The following is an 18,457-nucleotide window of genomic DNA, read 5'->3' as shown; positions in this document are numbered from 1 at the left end:
CAATGATCTACAGATATGGGAACTCTAACCCTTCACATTAGAGCGAGAACTTTCACAGTCCGATGCGGGGATCTGTCACCCACCTGCAGTGCCGGTGGCCGGCGGGAGCTGGTACGGCTGGATCGGGCGCTGGGGACCGAAGTGAAGTGAGATCCAGATTGACTGGAAAAAGAGGGGTCGGGGTCGGCAAGCCCGTTAACCCAGTAACCCAGGTATACGGTCCTAAACCGGAAATAAGACTTCTCCCCTAAGAGCAAGCAAGACCTTTCACACTCAGATGCCCAACAGCTGGGACGAGATGGGAAAGGCAAGTGTTGTGGGGCTCCAGAACCAGCTCCAGGTCCCAGGTCCCAGGATCCGGAATCCAGAACCGAGGTCTGGGGAGAGCTATTGATAACAGCGGATGTGAGGGCGTTGGGAGCTTGGGGGAGGTGCGGGGGTTGTTTCCCAGTACTACGTATAGTCTCCGACTTGTCCAGTACGTACAGTAGTGGGAGAAAGGATACCGAGCGGAACTGGGAGCCGGGAGCTCTAAGGCTGTTAACTGTAAGTTACCGAGCTGTGTCAGAGCTCCGGGACTGGTGAGCGTAAGTGACAGGAGCTCCGTGGGCGTAGGTGGGAGGGTTAACACATCTGGCTCTGGCCGGTTTACATTTAGCGGATGAGGAACACGCCGTGGGCGGTTGGCGGTTGGGTTGGTGTTGAGTGGGGATGGGGAGGCGCTGCTGGGATCGGCCTCCGGACAACACTAGTAGTGAGTAAAGGTTTACAATCTCCAATTATGGGGTTGGGATTGGGCATACTACTGTAAGGCTGTACGTGTAGGAAACGAACAGTACTGCACTGGTGAAGAAAAACGGAATGGGTGTGCTATCCAATACTCGGCTGGTCTGCGAGCGATATCAAGTTCGTAGGGTATGCCTGTATTGGTAATAGAAATGGTCCTCCGCTGAGCTTATGCGTCCTGCGATCGGCTGTGTCTAAGCCGGCTCAGTTCTTCCGAGGTGGCAGAACGGGCTCGGCAGCCTTTCCCGCTGCGGCAGGTGCGACGGGCACGCTCCCCGCAGCTGGGGGCACAGAGATAGGTGCCATGGCAGTGGACGTTGTTGGGGCTGCTGGGTGTCTAGGCTGGCCAAGGAGGGAGGAGAAGAAGTTGCCTTTCCCTTCTACTACTTCCCCTGGTGCTACGCCGGCCCTACATCCGCATAAGCACGCGCCGAAGCAGCAGCGGATGAGCGCCTACCCTGGTCGGACTTCCGAGTGTGCCTGCTCCTCTATAAAATGCAGTCCTCTTACTCTCAAGAACTCCTCCAACAGCGCCGCGTTCCTCGAGTTCGCCTTCCACGTCGCGAGCGCGATGTCCCCCACAAGAGGGACGAGTCCTATCCCCGCGGAGATGGCGTTGTTGATCAGCATGCGGGTGACGAGCCAGTCTGGGATTTCGGCTTGGCGCGCTTTTTTCACCACGAGGAAGTAGTTGAGCGCTGCGTCCGCGACGTCGCCTGCTCCTGGTACAAGGCCTGCGAGGTATGGGTATGAGAGTCTTTGATAGAAGTGGGGACGTACCGATCCAGAATGTCCACCCGACTCGGAATCCACACAGGTTCATCCCTTTATCTAGATAATGCGCTCTCCTCTGCACGCTCTTCAAGATCTTGGTATCCCGTGCTGACAACCCCGGTGGGACGGCGCGCTACGCATTCCAGATTCAGATCAACGACGTACGTCCGGAGAAGAGCTCACCCTCCGGCGCTTCGTGCGCCCTTTCTTGTCCACGTAGGTCTCGTACATCGGGTCAGACGGTTCGTACTGCGCGATGTGTTTCTTGAACAAGCCGACGCCGTACCGACGTGCGAGTTCTTCAGCCATTGTAGAGGACATCTTCTCACAAAATGATGATGATGGAGAGAGAATGAAGGTATGAGATGGTCGTCAGTGAACAAGAATATGAATGGGTTGCGGCGTGCATGAGTGCTGTAGCCTGCAGTGAGGAGTGGCGACGTCGCCTCGTGGGGCTGGATGACGTCATCAATGCAATCAATCTACGACGCGTCGCGTCCAACTGAAAGTCGCGTCGTGACTCCCTCAATCATGCACAGGTCGAGGGATACAAAGCCAATTGCAGGGTTATCATTACCTCTTACAAAGGATCTTGGGCAGTATCCTCACAGGCTGAATTTGTGAGTCGCTGTTTGTTACTTACCGGAAGGACGCGTTTGATCTGGAAATAGTTACGAGAAACCACCACAGGGCGACCTGACTGTAGAGGACTTTGAAACGTTCGCTATCGATAGATTAAGAGGTGCGCACTACTATAACGTGGTACAATGTTTAACGTGTCTGTAGTACTAGCAGAGATCGAATCCTCTTTGATCCGTAACCGCTCTCCCGAAGAGCTACGACTTATCACTGTCGCGCAATGTGCGAAATACCTACCCTTGAGCGCGAACACCTCCACCAAGGACCTCATCTCCGAACGGCGAAAGGATCAGATCAGCCACTTCGTGCTCCGACTCGCGTTCTGTCGTTCGTACGTGCCCGGCTCCGCTTGAGTACCTTACGCTGATGGGTTGGCAGGGAGGAACTCAGACGACGGTTCGTCAAGGCTGAGACTACTTTGTTCAGGATCCGATTCGCGGACGATGATACGCGCGAACGGGCGGCATTCTTAGATTCGATCAAGTTGAATTGGGAAAAGGTGCGTTTGAAGGTGTTCTTCAACGATCTGGACTGAGGAAGAGGTAGGTTGACGAAGAGGAGCGAAGGGAGGCGCATATCAAGGCTGGACTTCAGGCGCAAGCCGAATACCTGAAACGGGACGAAAGACAACGGGAAGATTACTTAGAAGATACGTTCTACAAGGTGCGTTCTGTCCGTCAGGCTGGCGCATGGCTGACAGTGGAGCAGACGCCTTGGACCCAAGTACCGGAACTTGTCGAGCGTCGAAGGGTGTTCCTATGGAAGGGATGGGCGTACGTACCCTCCCGTGAGCAGAGCACGCTCGTCTTCCAAGAGTTCCAGAACCGGCTCGAGCAAGCGCTTGAGGTACGCCGGAGACGAGAGCACCGCCGATAGTAGCTGATTCATCCAGATAACCGCTAAAGCCCTTCCACGCCTGGACGAAGACGACCGACTCCTTCCCGTGCTCGAGCATCTCTCGCGCGGTTTCCTCGCCGGCGTGGCCTCGGAATACGTTGGCCCTGAAGATGATTTCGGGGAAACGATCACCGCGGATATGATTGATGATATGGCTGCGAAGCATTTCCCGATGTGTATGCGGAATTTGCATGATCGGTTACGCAAGGATAGGCATTTGAAGCATTTTGGGAGATTGCAATATACGTTGTTCCTCAAGGTCGTGCCTTCCCTTCCTTCTGTCGGCCCTCGCTGATCAAGACACAGGGACTCGGAGTCTCGGTCGAAGAAGCTGTCGTCTTCTGGCGAAAAGCTTACGGGGGGACGATGACCGACGACAAGTTCAACAAAGAGTACAAGTACAACATCCGGCATTCTTACGGGTTAGAAGGCAAGCGTGCCAACTACCCAGCAAAAAGGTGCGTCCTTACGCTTCATACAACCCCCCCTCCCTCACCCCCGCTCATACCCCGCAGCTGCCAAACGATCCTCACGACGAACCAGCCCGGGCCGACCGAGTCCCACGGCTGCCCTTTCCGGCATTTCAGCCCCGAAAACCTGCAGCTCGCCTTATCAGCCACGTACGGCATCCCAGCCTCCGACCAAGGGGAGATAATGGCCGCAGTCAAGGGCCAGCATTATCATATTGCGTGCACGAGGGTGTTTGAGCTCACGCATGTCAAGTATGGAGTGAAGATGGGTGACGGACTGGGCAGGGCGAACGGCGCGACGGAGACGGTGTCCCATCCTAATAGGTATGCGGCGCGCAGTCGGGAAATGGAGAAGGAAAAGTCCGACAAGGGTAAGGCGGCGCCTGCTGTGCAAGTCGCGGTGGAGGAGAACGTCGTCATGGCATGAGTATTGAAAAGGTAGTAGTTGTGGTTGTATTGTTTTGAAGCGCTGTAATCCCATCTATTCCATCCATGCACTCTATCAGGAAATGACACATTGAGCAGTTTGTATGTACCGTATCGTCTACAAGAAATCCGACCGATCCCGAGAACGTGTGAGTGTGAGTGTGTGAGGAAAGGCGAGAATAAGGATAGGACGTGACGAGTGTATGTAAGAAAACCCACCATGGGCCCGGCCCTGTATCCCCCCCCCCTCCTCCTAGACGAGAATAGATCCAACCCCAAGCTCACGCCTGGTCAAGCTTCGCCTTGAGCTTATCGCGCACATGATCCATATACACCGTCGTAGTGACCCAATCCTCGCGCTTCATGTTCTTCCCATGTATAGCAAGTGCCAAATCCTTGGTCATGATCCCGTCCTTGTCGATCGCGTCCACGCACGCAGTCTCGAGCTCCTGAGCGAACTTGATCAGCGCAGGGGTGTCATCTAGCTTCCCTCTGTGGGCAAGTCCACGCGTCCAGGCAAAGATAGACGCGACGGGGTTGGTGGACGTCTCGTGCCCTTTCTGGTGCTCCCGGTAGTGTCGTGTTACCGTACCGTGCGCGGCTTCGGACTCCATCGTCTTCCCGTCAGGGGTGATAAGCTCGGAAGTCATCATCCCCAACGACCCAAATCCTTGGGCGAGGATATCACTCTGCGCTTAAATGAGCCCTCGTTCCGTCAACACGCGCACAACCCGAGACGCACCTGGACGTCCCCGTCATAGTTCTTGCAAGCCCATACGAACCCCCCACTGCTCTTCACCGCCTGGGCGACCATATCGTCGATCAGCCTGTGCTCGTAGTATATCCCGAGCTTCTCGAATGCGGGCTTGTACTCGCGCTCGTAGATCTCTTCGAAGATGTCTTTGAATCGCCCGTCGTACTTTTTCAAGATGGTATTCTTGGTGCACATGAACTGCGTGCGGGTGCGGTGAGTGGGTAGCAGGGGAAGTGGAAAGCGATTTGAATTACCAAAACCATCTTCTTCGCCAGGGCCATCTTGAACGACGCATGTGCGAAGCCGATGATGGACTGTCTACTGGTCAGCAACCGCTCTCGCGATAGGAAACACACACACGTCATCCGTGTTGTACATGGCGAGAGCCACGCCTGGGCCCTTGAACTGGTATACCTCCATCACGCTTTTCTCTCCCTTCGTAGGGGTATATATCAGCTCCAGCTTCCCCGGTCCTGGGGCGACAAAGTCCGTCGCGCGGTACTGGTCTCCGAAGGCGTGGCGGCCGATGACGATGGGTTTGGTCCATCCGGGGATGGGCTTGGGGATCTTGTCGAGGATTATGGGCTCGCGGAAAACAGTGCCGCCGAGGATGTTGCGGATCTGGGGAGAGGGGGTAGAAGGGGTTAATGAGGCGATGGGAAGGGAGGGGAGGACTGACAGTGCCGTTAGGGGAACGCCACATCTGCTTGAGGTTGAACTCCTTCACGCGGGCTTCGTCCGGTGTGATGGTTGCGCACTACAAGGGTGAGCGGGGGCTAGTGCGCGGCCAGCAAACGCACCTTGATGCCAACGTTGTATTTGAGGATAGCCTCTGCGCTGTCCACCGTAACCTTGTCATCCGTCTATTCAGGGGTAAGTAAACCCCTCCACGTCGGATGAAAGCACACTCACGGCATCCCGGTTCTCAATCCCCAAGTCGTAGTACTTGATGTCCAGGTTGACGAATGGTAGGATAAGCTCCTCCCTGATCTTCTTCCATATGATGCGTGTCATCTCGTCGCCATCAAGCTCTACGACGGGGTTCTTGACGTCGATCCTTGTTGATGCGTACCTGCGTAGATGTGCACGCATTCGCAATGCCTGACGTGGGAGGGGGCGGATGTTGAGCATTGTTGGTGGTGGTGGTGGTGGTGAAGAGGAGAGTGACGAGGAGGAGGAGATGTATGCGCTGTGGAGGATGAGCGGGGAATGCGGGGTGATGAATTGCCGGCTGTGTTAAGAATTACTCCGATTTGTTTGTCTCACCTTACACAACGCGTTTATCGGCGATTTGTCCCGAAACGGCATGTGACGCTTATATAATTTATCCGGCCCGATCTTCCGCCTCGGACTCTGAATTCATTTATCTGGCACGTGATGAACAGCCACTGGCATTAGTCATCCTCCATCCCTGACATTTCTCGTCGTTGCGTTCATCTTCTCCTCATCACTCTTCAGCGCAGACGACCATGGCGCTCGCTATACATTACCAGAATTCAATGGCAGTTCACAACAACTTCAACCGCATGCAGGAAGAGGAAGAGCCATCGAGAAAGAGGAGACGACAGCTGCCTCAGACGTTGCTGGATCTCGTCTCCCCAGACTTTCATCAGGTCAACCTCAACATCGAGCGGGATATCAAAGATGTCATCGGGATCAAGCTTGATAAAGGTGTGTATCTCACTTCACCTCATTGTACAGATTACTAACTTTCTCTAGACGAACAGATCTGTCGGCTCAACCTCACACCCGCCGGATGTCCATTAGGCCCCCTCCATTGTCCGCTGAGACACACCATGCCCTCCAAACTGAACTTCCAGCCCTCAACTTCCCGCGGCGACTCCTCCGACCCACGATTCCGCACCACAGTATGCAAGCACTGGCTGCGCGGCCTGTGCAAAAAAGGCGAGTCCTGCGAGTTCCTACACGAGTACAACCTGCGCAAGATGCCCGAGTGCTGGTGGTACGCCAAATACGGCTACTGTTCAGCCGGGGATGAGTGCTTGTATACCCACCCAAAGGAGAGGAAGATCGACTGCCCAGATTATGCGCGTGGGTTCTGCCCGCTGGGCCCGAAATGCGAGAGGAAACATGCGAGGAGAGTCCCTTGCCAGAATTACCTGTCCGGGTTCTGCCCGCTTGGGAAGGAGTGTGCGCTCGCCCATCCAAAATGGGAGTTGCCGACCAAGGAGGAGTATGAGTCTCAGCAGCCCAGAGAGCTTGGCCCGCCCCCGCCTGGATTTGGGAGGTTTGGGATGGGCGAGTCTGGGGGTGGGTACGGCGGTGGCGGGTATGGAGGTGGTGGTGGTGGACGAGGAGCAGATGCCGGTGCTGGGGGACGCACGTTCGAGCGCAGGAACCTGGACGACGTCGTCTGCTTCAAATGTGGGGAGAAGGGGCACTATGCCAATATGTGCAGGAATAGGAACTTGCCTGGGAATAGAGGCGGGTTGGAGAGAGGTCCTGGAGGGAGGACGATGGATGAGCCCGGACCGGGAGCACCATGGCAGATCTAGATGTTCATTTGTACTGTATTATAATCGTATTTATCTGAAATTGTCAATTGTGTTAAACAATGTTCTTGACTCGGAGAAGCGTGATCCCGCGCACAAGGGATTCATACGGGACAACCACTTCCATCTCGGGCTGCATCTCGACGTTCTGTTGCCAGTATTGCCGAGTCTTCAGTCTGTATCTGCGTATCTTGCTCCCAACATAATCTGTCTCAAAACTGCACATGGACAACTCAGTTCTCTCGCTTTACAACTTTCTGTAGACGTCTGCCAGTTGGTTCTCATTCTTGGCAGTCCTGCACCGCAGTTCTATAACAGCCTTATGCCCACCCGATGGGCTTCCCCAACAGTACTAGGCATGTTCACCCTCCTCATACTGCTTCTCGCTCTCTCCCTCCGCCCCTCCCCTTCCCTAGGCTGGTCAACATTCGACCCGCGGGAAGCGACAATCTCCTCGATCCGCCATGCCCTGCTGTACCAAAACACCAGCTGCCTGTCCATCGTCCGCTCCTTCCTGGCCCGGATAGACGCTTATGACCAGCAAGGTCCTGCTCTCGACAGCTTCATCGCCGTCTCCCCCAATGCGGAGGATTATGCCTCTGCGTTGGATGCTCTGCTTGCCCAGCCCGGATATTCCCCAGGGCCGATGTTCTGCGTCCCCATAGTCTTGAAAGACAACTACAACACCTTTGACCAACCTACAACCGGGGGCTGTCTAGCGCTCCAAGGCGCTCAGCCCAAAACGGACGCACCGGTCGTCTCGAGGCTCCGGGAAGCCGGAGCGATCATTTTGGGCAAAGCGAACATGAACGAGTTTGCTCTTACTGGACTGTCGGACAGTTCTCTCGGAGGCCAGGTTCGGAACCCGTATGACTTGACTCGGACCCCTGGGGGCAGCTCAGGAGGGACGGGAGCGGCCGTGGCTGCTAGTCTTGCCGTGTGGGGTACGGGGTCGGATACGTGCGTCTGTACTCTTGGAGTGTGCGCGTAGGAATGGGGGCTGAGGTGCATAGGGTCAACTCGATACGCTCGCCGGCGAGTGCGAACTCGCTCGTGGGGTTGAGGCCTACCAGAGGGCTTATCACTAGGGAGGGGATCATGCCACTTGGCTATACGCAGGATGCGATTGGCGTACGTCCCTCCCATTCTCTTGCGTATGAGGATACGCTAACGGAGCCTAGCCTCTAGCACGTACGGTACAAGACGTTGCTCTCGCGCTGGATGTCATGGTTGGCCCTTCGAAAGGGGACAACGTCTCCGCGCTCGGGGCGCCATTCGTAGGGAAGAACTATGAGAACGCTCTGGTCGGAGGGGCGCTGCCGGGTTTGAGGATCGGGGTAGTGGAGGCTCTCATCGGGAACAAGTAGGTTGTGCGTTTTAGAGGGGGCAGATGGCTGATGGGTTCCAGTGGAAGCACATCGAACGAGACGACCCTCGTTACCTCCGTATTCAACACCGTACTCACCAAACTCGAGCAAGCCGGCGCCGTCCTGGTGCCTATCACCGACCCCTCCCTCGCCCAGCCCACAGTATTCAACAACTACGACGTAGAGAACTGGGAGTTCCGGCAGGAGCTGGACGACTACCTCCAGTCGGGGATGTTTGACTACCTGCCGTATGACAGCTTTGAGCAGATCTTTGACATCGGCCTATGGTTGCCTGGGAACGAGGCGGTTCCACCTTGGGTCGCGGCACAGGACCCGGCGACGTATAACACGCTTTCTCCCGCCTATCTAGCAAAGCTCGCTGCGATCGAACAGTTCCGCATCCAGCTCGCAATGACGTTCGAGAATAATGACGTGTCCGTATTGTTCTATCCTCACCAACAGATTCTACCGGTTTTAATTGCGCCGAACGCATCCCAATCTGGTCGAAATGGGATCTTGGCCGCCGTCGCCGGTTATCCAGCTATCGGCGTCCCAGGCGGGTTCAGTCCTCCTACATCCACAGCTCCTATCGGTATACCCGTAGGGGTCGAGTTCATGGGCCGTCCGTTTGGGGAAAGGCAGCTGTTGAATATCGCTTATAGCTTTGAGCAGATGAATAGGGCTAGGAGGGCTCCGCTGAGCACTTGGGATACTGTGCCATATTAGTAGAATGAGGAGTGGAATTGGACGATAACAATCAAATGGGAATTGATCTGGAATTCCGTTCTCCTATAAGAGCGAAGCAGATGACGGAGAGCATGCCGGCCGAATGATATCCATCATCCCCACGGACAAATCTCTTGTTAAAGACTCGTCAGACAGTGATGAGGACGCTACAGACAAGGTGGAACAACAGGAGCAGGAAGAACAGGGTTCATTGCGAGATAGTGAGTAGGACAGCAGTGACGAACCAGAAGAGAGTAGTCCGGACGCTGGGTCAGATTTCGAAATGAGCAATGGGGGGATGCGATCCACATTGGCTAGCACAGACGTCAATGAAACTGGTTCAGTGTCAGCGTCCCCACCACCGATCACCGGACTGTCTAAACCGAGGCAGGGAGGCTTCTCATTTATCGATAATGGAGCCAGTTCAGAGAACGAGGATGATGAAGAGGAGGGAGAAATGGATGGGTTTATTGTTGACGATGAGGTGGAAACGATGCATGATGCCACAGAGAGCGAGGGCCAAGACGACGATGAGAGAAATGAAGAACACACGGAAAACGATGACGGCGAGGAGAAGGATGAAGAAAACACTGAAGATGATGAAGAGGGGGATGTGCAAGCAGAGGATGATCAGGGTATGGATGATGAGGATGAGGACGGGGAGCCCACAAGGAGGAGGGCCATGAGGATCTAGAAGAAGCCGAGTGAAGGGTGAGGACGATGAGGACGATGGGGTTACTCAAGCAGATGTTGGCAGGGATCGTGCGTGGTTGGCAAGTTGCATGGTAAACGCAGTATCATAGGGCCACTTCGTCCACATCGCTTTCTGCTTCATCGTTGTCCTCGATCCACTCCTTGCTCTTAGCTCCGCCTTTCCTTTGACTCATTGCCAGACTTCTCCTTCCCTGCTTCGTCCTGCGTCGCCAGAGCCGCTTCCACACTGTCTTCCCTCCGATCGCGTCCCAAAGATATTGCTCTGTTTCTGGGTCGGAAGCGATGTCAGACCCATCCAGCGATTCTTCAGAGTGCAGCTCTTCGGAGACGAGGGAAGGAGAAGGAGTTCGTAGATAGGTTACGTCTTCGTGCGGTGGTGGTTCGGGAGTTAGGGCAACCGGTAGGAAAGGAGGCGGAGGGTTTGCGTTTGTATTTGATGATATGTGCCGCATTCCTCGTTTCGTCTGTCTGCCAGTGAATGGGACGTTCTCCTCGTCCACCGTTACACCCAGCCTTTTCCCCACATCGGCCCACCAGCAGTACGTATCCGGTCTGTCCCCGGCCATCATCACGACCTCCCTCACATCCTCTGGTTTGATCCACTGCGCAAGATCCCATTCCCTATCCTTAAACACTAGCGTGCGCCTACGTAGAGTGATATGCTGTTCGGCCAAAACGATGATACGATGGACGGTTTGGATGAGCCAATGGCGAAGTTGGCTTGACAGGAGAATCAGGAGGGAATGTTGGATGTGAGGATCGGGGAGAGGCTTGGACGGCCAAAGAGCGTTGTAATACAACCTATAAGATGTTAACAAGAGGGGGTAGGGCAGATGTAGTAACACGCACGCCATGAGCTCTGAAAACCCCTTCGGTCTCAGCAAGTCGAGATCTTTCACCAAGTCCGCTTCGACGCCCCACCGTTCCACTCTCTCCATCCACTTGGCCCAGTCGTGTAATCCTCTCGTCCGCGGCCTTTTCCTATCTGCATTCTCATCCTCATCTTCCAACACTATTCTCTCCCTAGGCCCTCGCGGCCCTTTCTTGACGGTAGGAATAGTCAAGTCGGGTTCGACACCCTTCTTCGCCGCCTGACGTCGTCTTTGGCGAAATCGTGCGAGAAGCCTTTGTCGTTCCTCACGAGACAGAGAGTCCAAGTACGCCGCTGACGGCAACTGATCCTCGCCTAGTTGGGGGTGTTCGGGAGCAGCGCGACTGTCAGCGTGTCGGTTGAGGAGCGCGTGAAGAGCTCGCAAACCGGCAGGTGGGTATGTCATCTCAGCGAGAAGGCGGCGTCGTTTGGCGGTGCGTTGGTCGTCATCATCAGATTGCAGAGTGTCGTTCGGTGGGCAATGAGGACGTTTGCGTGTCGCTGGCCGCTGACGGAAATGACTGATGTTGCCAGCTGGTTGCATGTTCCCCTCTGCGTGCCGCGTAGCTAGACCCACCAGCTCCAGCTCACTCTCGTCTCTCTTCCTCCTCAGCATCTCTTCATCAAGATCCTGAAGCTTTGCAGCAGCCCATTGCTCCCAAACTGGCCACTCCTCGCCCACCTCTCGTGCCCGGGGCACTTCTCCCCTTCTCCAATCCTCGGGGAGATGTTTGGCCCCTTCGTCCAGTGCTGAGAGGTAGGCTGCGGTATCTGGGGCAGACCGGGCCTGGAGATGGAGAGATATGGTTGACGGGTCGGGAGGGGCGATGCGGGAGAGGAGGGGAAAGACGATGGCTTGTTCTTCTTTGGTCCATGAGGTACCGTCTGCGTGTTCGCCTGCATTGTACTCGTCCGCCGTCCCTTCCGCCTCCTGTGAGCTCCCTTCGCTATCTGCCTCTTGAGGCGAGTTGCACATCCCCTCCTTCAGAACAGAAGCGTACCACTCTACCGCCGTAGCCTCGCGCTCCATCCTGGACCATTTTCCCTCCCTAGGCGGGGCACGTCGAGGAGACATGAAGAAAGATCAGGGATGGGGAAGAGGGAGGAATGGGTAAAGAACGTCAGGGTCCTACAACTGATGTGAGTCACATAGAAATTCTCCGGTGCAGCAAACAAGAGGATTGAACAAAAGTGCTGTGATTGTCTCCACAACGTCTCCTGCGCTCAGGCTCTCTTAAGGACAAGACTCGTGGAGTTGAGGCCTACTAGAGGGCTTATCACTACGGAGGGCATTCGCTTATAGCTTTGAACAGATGAACAGAACTAGGAGGGCACCGCTGAGCACTTGGAATACTGTGCTATATTAATAGGACGAGAGAGGGAATAGTTAATAACAATCAAATGAGAATTGATCTGGGAATTTATAATTTCATTTCATTGTCCATATCTGTCACGTGATATTTCCTTTGCTCCCGATATTGAATTTAGTAAGAACATCAGCAGCAGTTCCAGTACGCTCAAGTTGATAAAGTACTTCAATCTCTCCACCGCAACTTCCCTTCATCTTCCATTATATGAACTTGAAAAAGGGGCGTCCTGCTAGATCTGAACCAATACGAGTTCTGTCTGCATCTGCACAATGGCTCGCGAACCAAGTCGTGCCCAGCTCTCCAAACTAGCTTATGATGAGCACGTTCCCGCCTTTCTCCAAAGACTCAAAGCACGCATCTCTGGACAGCAGGTGGACGAAGATGAACCGTCCTACGCATACGAGGACGACCGTGGGCAATGGGAGGAGTCGGGTGATGGACGACCTGCGATTCCCCGACGGCCCGGGATCCCGGAACGGCCCAGTGAGGGCAAGTGGGGCAGTAACCAAGTTGGGAAGGAAGAGGAGAACGGGAGGGACCGGGAAGATGGGAAGGAGCAGGATGAAGAGGGTGACGATGCACCGCAGATTGTTGTGCTCAAGCAGGGCAAGCACCTAAGTGCAGAAGAGGTGGAGAATGAGCATAGAGCTGGTATGTTATGACTGGTTGAGGATGGCACGAGTGCACTGACAGCGAGATGAAGCAAAGGGCCTGCCTCCACTACCCAAGAGCCAGCGTGCTGAACTGGCTCTGGGATCTTCTGCTCCACCTGAGAAGGCCAAACCTATCAAGGAGAACCTTACGATGAACTTCTCCTCTTCTAAGAAGGCATCAGGAGGTTTAGGGGCGGCTGCGAAGAAGCGGAAAACTATCGGTGCAGACGATGAGGGCCCTACTGCGGACGAGAAACCCGGGAAGTCGAGCAAGAAACCGAAAAAGGAGAAGAAAGGACTCTTGTCTTTTCAAGACGATGATGGATAGGGAGCTGTGATAACATACAATCCACGACCTTCCAACCTACACGCTACGTAGCATCGGATGGAGTCCCGACGATCGTCTCTCTACTTTGCCGCCGTAGACGACGTCTCGAACTGTTCCTCCGAGGACACCTTCTCCGCTTGCTCAATGTACGCCTTCTCTGCGTCAGGATGTGTGACCGCGTCAGTATTCCCTGCAACAGCAGCAACCTCGCCGTCAAAGATGACAGCGAGCTCCTCGAGCGTCCGACCCTTAGTCTCCTTGTAGAAGAAGAAGATGGTGACGACCTCGATTGGCAGCCAAGCCACGTAGACGAAATAGTACTTCCAACCGATGTTGTCCAGGCCGATGGGGTTGACGTAGCTGTTGAAGAAGAGGGCAAGGTTGACGGCGAGGGATGAGACAGCGAGGCCTTTCGCACGAATGTTGTATGGCATGATCTCGGTCGGGTACAGTACCGTAAGTGCTGTCCAGGCGAGCGAGTAGGCAGCGCTGTAGACGAAGATCAAGACAATGACAGCTGTTAATTGTTTTTGTTAGCTTTGCGAAGAACATACTGTGCAGATAACCTACCAATGCCAGCAGCGTTGTTGCCGTTCTCGTTGTACACACCAGTCGCAGCAGTGAGAGCAGCGAAGGAAGCCATCATCCCGATAGTTGCGGTAAGGAACTGTGGACGACGGTTCACGCGGTCGGTGATGAAAGCGCCAGTGTTGGCCAAGATCCAGGAGTAGATGGACAGTCCGCCGTTTATCAGCAGCTGAGTCTTGGAATCAGTAATGCCGATGTTGTCCAGCACTTTGAAAAGGTAATAGCTGATAAGACCGTTGCCGGACCACTGGGAGAACAGGCCGACGGTGATCTGCAACCAGTAAGCAACAACCACGCAGTGCAAGGCTGGGAGTGACTTACACCAAGGAACATGCGATAGCGGTTTCCAGGCGTGGCGACCAGCTCAAGGTAGCTGGCTTTCTCATTTTGGCGTTCAAAATTGATGGCCTCTTCGATTTCCTCCATCTCAAGGTTGACCAACGGGTCATTGATATTGCCATTACCATGCAACTTGCCAAGGATAGCACGGGCTTTGTCGGACTTGCCCTTATCGACGAGCCACCTAGGAGACTCGGGCATGAATGGAAGGAAGATGAGGAGGATTACGGAAGGAGCGGCTTGGACAGCCGAAGGAATGCGCCATGCTGCTTGGCCGTTGATGGAGAAAGTGCCGAACGTGACCCAGGCGGCGATGATGGATCCGAGCGCCCACTGGGTGTTGTAAAGACCAGTGATCGTGCCACGGAAGTGGGGATGTGCGAGTTCAGCGACAAGGATTGGCGCCTGTACTACCTTCAGCAACTGCGTTCCACCTGGGGAAGTGTGAACGAGCTTACCGCATTCCCTGAGATTGCGAGCCCGTAACCAATGACGAAGCGACCACCGATGAACTGGTGGATGTTCTGAGCCGCAGACTGCAAGATGACGCCAATGAGGATAATAACGGATCCAATCGCGATACCAAGCCGTCTTCCCAATTTGTCTGTGACGTACTGTTGTAGCTGGTGAATACAATCATCGAGGATACAGAGATGAACACAACTGACTGGAGCAAAGAAGACACCGACAGTACCCCCGGCATTAAAAATAGCATTGAGTAGACCTAAGGTGGGGCCATCTGGCGTGTTGAAGTCTGATGTTTCGTGTCAGCTTACAACCTGAGCAAACTGTGGAACTATTTCTTACAGCTTTGCCATTGAGCGAGCGATTGCATCCCCTGCCAAAAAAGTAAGTTGGAGAAGCAGACCCCAGTGCGAGAAATACGAACATTCATCATAGAACCATCATAACCATTAACACAAGAGTTAATGATGGCAATGCCCGAGAGCAGCCAAAGCATAATGATACCAGTTGAAGGCATAGGCATGTTGGGCAGCTTGGAGGGGTAATGAAACCAATTATCTCGGGCGATGTCCGCAAGCCGTACCTCGGACAGAAAAACACCAGCTGCCTTTTATCTCTCAGCTGCCCCCAAATTCAAGAAGGAGCATCCGGAGTACGCGGGTGATGGGACAAATGGGGACAAGACACCACATTGAGAGCGCCGAGAAGATGCCAGAGTACGGTTTGAGAGCCACGATCGCCGCCTCTCATACGAGCACAGATCAGGCACGCGTGATGTTGAGACATTAAATCCCAGAAATAGCACGATGCACTCGACAAATCCGAGGTCTTCCCGGGTGTAACCCTCGAAAAGGATGCGGGGCTCCGACACGAAAACGTGGAGGCCCGCACTGTGTAAGGAGTAAGTTCGGTCAATCTCTCCGGCTCCGTGCGTCAGTGCCATATCAAAAGTTGACTGCTGTGGCCTTCTATCGTAGTTCTCGTGGCAACCAGGACAGAAATAGCCGGGATACAAATATAGAAGCCCCCAGAGCAGGGGCATATGTCCCTTCCCAATAAAGTGCGGGGAAGCGGGGTGCCCACGGGGTAATGCGACTGGTGTGGTTGACCGGCCCGGAACTTGTGATACACTTTGCCCGGGCAGAACCGGTGCATGCGCAGAGTAGAGGAGAAGATGATCAACAGAAAAGAAGAGTTGAACACTGCCACAAACAGCTCGTCAGGGAACTGATGAGGTTTTTTTGTCTCCTCTTCTCTCTCTTGCGTCACTTGTTCGTGCCCATCTCCCCATTATACTGTGAATGTCTCCAGCTCAACCATGGTCTATCAGAGCCATGGATAACTTGGGGCTCTTAATGGCATTTCCATCTAAGTGAAGAATTAGGTCGATGATTGAGCTTGGGAACGTACGACGTCGGGCATCACACCGCGTGTGACATATCAACGAGGCCGACATCCCCCATTGGGCTCTGCCCGTTCAACGTTTACGATCGAGAAAGACGGGTCGACTTGCCTTCGCGTTTGGAATCCTCGCAGCTTATTCCCTTGGTCATTCGATTTGGGGATTCTGCCTGTCGGTATCTGAGGCAGCCAAGCCCGATGTAGGACACGTGGATGTCAAGTTTTGCTGGGGAAGAACCTCCGTGATTTTGACTTCGGCCTTTGCCGTCCCTAAAGGATCCTGGTAACCCAACACATGGTCGAAGCATCACTCAATCTCAAGTCGCTCTGTCGACCATCATCTCTGTCATTACGTACCATACAACCAGGTTGGGGCGGCCTGCGTGTCCACAGTCGATTAGCGGCGGACATCGGACTCTTTCGCTCAACTCTGAGGGGGCTTTGTGGATTCCTCGTTGTCAGTAACGCCGCCCTAAAAGAGACCCTATGAATGACACAGTGGCAATGCCTCTGCACCGCTTCCATTCATTTGTCACAATCTTTTTCTTTCTTCCATATATCGCCGCCCTGGCGAGCAAGAAACAGCAGAGAAACGGCGGCGGCCGTCTTCTTGCTGGAGGTGCTGGTGACGCCTCTCCTCTGTGTCTTGAAGCTTACCTTAGTTCAGTTGTTACCTCAACGAAGCAGATGCAACTTTCGCGGGTTCAGGTGTCCACGTGAGAAAGAGCGCACTGGAGCGAGCAATATTCCCTGGAATCACAGTAACTAGAAGCAGCGCCTCCCTCGTAGTAAGACATCTGGCCCGTTTCCTGAATCAGAGAAGCAGGTGCCGCAATGCCCAGAAAGGGCCGCAAGCCGCTTCTGACTAACATGCGCCGTGCTCGGCCGTGGGCTCACCGAAGGCCTCTGTGAGTGGAATTTGCCTCAAGGAGGCCACGTCTCACCACAAAACACTCTGACCTATGCCACCTCAATGGGATAGCAAAGACAAGAAGAACCAACGAATACAGACGACCCCTAGACGCAGATGGCTCTTTCGAACGTTCCCGAGGTAACAATTGAAGGACCGCTTCGGTCTCCGCCAGGAACCCGAGAGACGAATAGGACGCCAAAAACACCACATATTGAGCTTCCGACCGTGATTATTGAGGAGGATGAAATGCCCACACCGACGTCTGCCAACCCTGGATCACCGTCGATCAGACAGTCGCAGGATGTCAGCGAAGCACGATCTCTCAGCACCAATCCCAGCGCTATGGACTCGACAGCTCTTGTTCAGCATCCAGACGTGGGGCCATTGAACGTCATTATTTTTGGAGAAGGAGAGGGACTTTGCCTCGTCAAACCGCCCACAGCAGCAGTTCTAGAACGGCATGCGTACGCTCCGCTCTCAACGGCAGAAGTGTTTCATGGTCATTCTTCAACCTTCCGTATCCAGCATGTCGAAGGCAGAGGACAAGGCCTAGTCGCCACGCACAACGTCGAGGCAGGTGCATTCATTTTTCGTGACCGGCCAGTGGTGGTAGCCTGCCTGGACACGCGTTTCGACTCTACATGTAGCCTCCCGTTAGCGGCGCTCAGGCCTGCAAGAAGAGACGCGCTGTTAGGACTGCACAACTCGGCACGAGGGATGCCGGGCATGTGCGAGCTGCACGGCATTGTCGCCACAAATGCGGTGGGGATCCCGCTCCCTCCTGAGGGGGACGACCACCTTGCTGTGTGCGAGTGGATGTCGAGGGTGAACCATAGCTGCGTCCCGAACGCGCGATACTACTGGGATCAGTGAGTGAGAGACTATTTGAAAGTGCTGGACTCATCCAGTTTCAGAACAGCGTTTGCGGTCGGGCTGGTGGCGACGAAGCATATTCGTGCAGGAACGGAAATTACGATCACCTATGTGGACCCATTCCTGCCGCACCTGGATCGAGAAGCGCACCTTCTGAGCAATTACGGTTTTACGTGCGACTGTCCTGCTTGTCAGCCCGAGTCACCTACCTACCGACTGTCGGAGACGGTGCGGACGACAATCAACAACCTCTTACCTGACGCGGACGGGGAGGGAGACGAGGACCTCGTCCGGTGGGGAGGGGGCACGAAAGCGTTCGTGCAGCGGATTCTGAACATGCTGGAAGTTGAGGGACTGCAGGGAGAGCGAGCGGAGGTGATTGTCCGTTTTGCAGAGTTTGAGAAACGTTTGGGGAATAGGGAACGAGCGCAGCGGATGGCTAGGTGGGCATTGAGGGAATTGGGCAAGATTGAGTGTGAGGACGCTTCCCCTGACTGGGAATCGATGCGGGATATCGTGAATGAGTGAAGTGGAGGCCTTGGGTGTGGTGTGTACTGTAATATTCGTTGGATCATACGACCATAGAAGAC

At 54.5% G+C, this 18,457-nt stretch overlaps 7 protein-coding genes across 7 annotated transcripts; 3 read left to right on the top strand and 4 right to left on the bottom strand.

Moving 5' to 3' along the window:
* Positions 1-1,239: 1,239 nt before the first annotated feature.
* DACRYDRAFT_47767 (uncharacterized protein) lies at positions 1,240-1,869 on the bottom strand (the record flags this gene model as incomplete). Its single annotated transcript, XM_040774781.1, has 3 exons — positions 1,240-1,520; positions 1,567-1,693; positions 1,744-1,869. The coding sequence occupies 3 exons, from the start codon at positions 1,867-1,869 to the stop codon at positions 1,240-1,242; spliced, it is 534 nt and encodes a 177-aa protein (XP_040631457.1).
* Positions 1,870-2,091: 222 nt separating this feature from the next.
* DACRYDRAFT_93081 (DNA primase large subunit) lies at positions 2,092-4,041 on the top strand (the record flags this gene model as incomplete). Its single annotated transcript, XM_040777123.1, has 9 exons — positions 2,092-2,180; positions 2,232-2,302; positions 2,347-2,530; positions 2,578-2,698; positions 2,746-2,862; positions 2,908-3,045; positions 3,092-3,355; positions 3,403-3,554; positions 3,612-4,041. The coding sequence occupies 9 exons, from the start codon at positions 2,092-2,094 to the stop codon at positions 3,991-3,993; spliced, it is 1,518 nt and encodes a 505-aa protein (XP_040631456.1). The 3' UTR covers positions 3,994-4,041.
* A 29-nt stretch (positions 4,042-4,070) lies between these two features.
* On the bottom strand, positions 4,071-5,862 carry DACRYDRAFT_20263 (isocitrate dehydrogenase). Its single transcript, XM_040771866.1, has 7 exons — positions 5,659-5,862; positions 5,547-5,609; positions 5,426-5,503; positions 5,107-5,367; positions 5,001-5,060; positions 4,735-4,944; positions 4,071-4,681 (listed from the first exon to the last, which is right to left on the bottom strand). The coding sequence occupies exons 1-7, from the start codon at positions 5,836-5,838 to the stop codon at positions 4,274-4,276; spliced, it is 1,260 nt and encodes a 419-aa protein (XP_040631455.1). The 5' UTR covers positions 5,839-5,862; the 3' UTR covers positions 4,071-4,273.
* Positions 5,863-6,210: 348 nt separating this feature from the next.
* On the top strand, positions 6,211-7,205 carry DACRYDRAFT_62698 (uncharacterized protein; the record flags this gene model as incomplete). Its single annotated transcript, XM_040775711.1, has 2 exons — positions 6,211-6,417; positions 6,466-7,205. Coding segments are annotated over exons 1-2 (942 nt in total), but the record flags the coding sequence as incomplete, so codon positions are not given.
* A 412-nt stretch (positions 7,206-7,617) lies between these two features.
* On the top strand, positions 7,618-9,352 carry DACRYDRAFT_47707 (amidase signature enzyme; the record flags this gene model as incomplete). The annotated part of the gene is made up of 4 exons (XM_040774777.1): positions 7,618-8,219; positions 8,273-8,390; positions 8,441-8,622; positions 8,674-9,352. The coding sequence occupies 4 exons, from the start codon at positions 7,618-7,620 to the stop codon at positions 9,350-9,352; spliced, it is 1,581 nt and encodes a 526-aa protein (XP_040631453.1).
* A 797-nt stretch (positions 9,353-10,149) lies between these two features.
* DACRYDRAFT_13800 (uncharacterized protein) lies at positions 10,150-12,012 on the bottom strand (the record flags this gene model as incomplete). Its single annotated transcript, XM_040770998.1, has 2 exons — positions 10,150-10,867; positions 10,916-12,012. The coding sequence occupies 2 exons, from the start codon at positions 12,010-12,012 to the stop codon at positions 10,150-10,152; spliced, it is 1,815 nt and encodes a 604-aa protein (XP_040631452.1).
* An 834-nt stretch (positions 12,013-12,846) lies between these two features.
* DACRYDRAFT_113956 (hexose transporter) lies at positions 12,847-15,203 on the bottom strand (the record flags this gene model as incomplete). Its single annotated transcript, XM_040769731.1, has 8 exons — positions 12,847-12,958; positions 13,011-13,805; positions 13,859-14,147; positions 14,198-14,620; positions 14,674-14,829; positions 14,884-14,969; positions 15,023-15,053; positions 15,105-15,203. The coding sequence occupies 7 exons, from the start codon at positions 15,201-15,203 to the stop codon at positions 13,369-13,371; spliced, it is 1,521 nt and encodes a 506-aa protein (XP_040631451.1). The 3' UTR covers positions 12,847-12,958; positions 13,011-13,368.
* Between the last annotated feature and the right edge of the window lie 3,254 nt (positions 15,204-18,457).

Source organism: Dacryopinax primogenitus (genome assembly GCF_000292625.1).
Source record: "Dacryopinax primogenitus strain DJM-731 SS1 chromosome Unknown DACRYscaffold_3, whole genome shotgun sequence".
NCBI lineage: Eukaryota > Fungi > Basidiomycota > Dacrymycetes > Dacrymycetales > Dacrymycetaceae > Dacryopinax > Dacryopinax primogenitus.
Note: the sequence above shows the minus strand (reverse complement) of the source record. Positions and strands in the feature narration are given on the sequence as shown.

Excerpts from the sequence above, each read along its gene's own strand:
- DACRYDRAFT_20263 (XM_040771866.1), bottom strand. The coding sequence starts at position 5,838 with ATGCGTGCACATCTACGCAGGTACGCATCAACAAGGATCGACGTCAAG. Across the intron at positions 5,061-5,106 it reads CCATGTACAACACGGATGAC|TCCATCATCGGCTTCGCACA; the intron begins GTGTGTGTGTTT and ends ACCAGTAGACAG. Across the intron at positions 4,945-5,000 it reads TGGCGAAGAAGATGGTTTTG|TTCATGTGCACCAAGAATAC; the intron begins GTAATTCAAATC and ends ACCCGCACGCAG.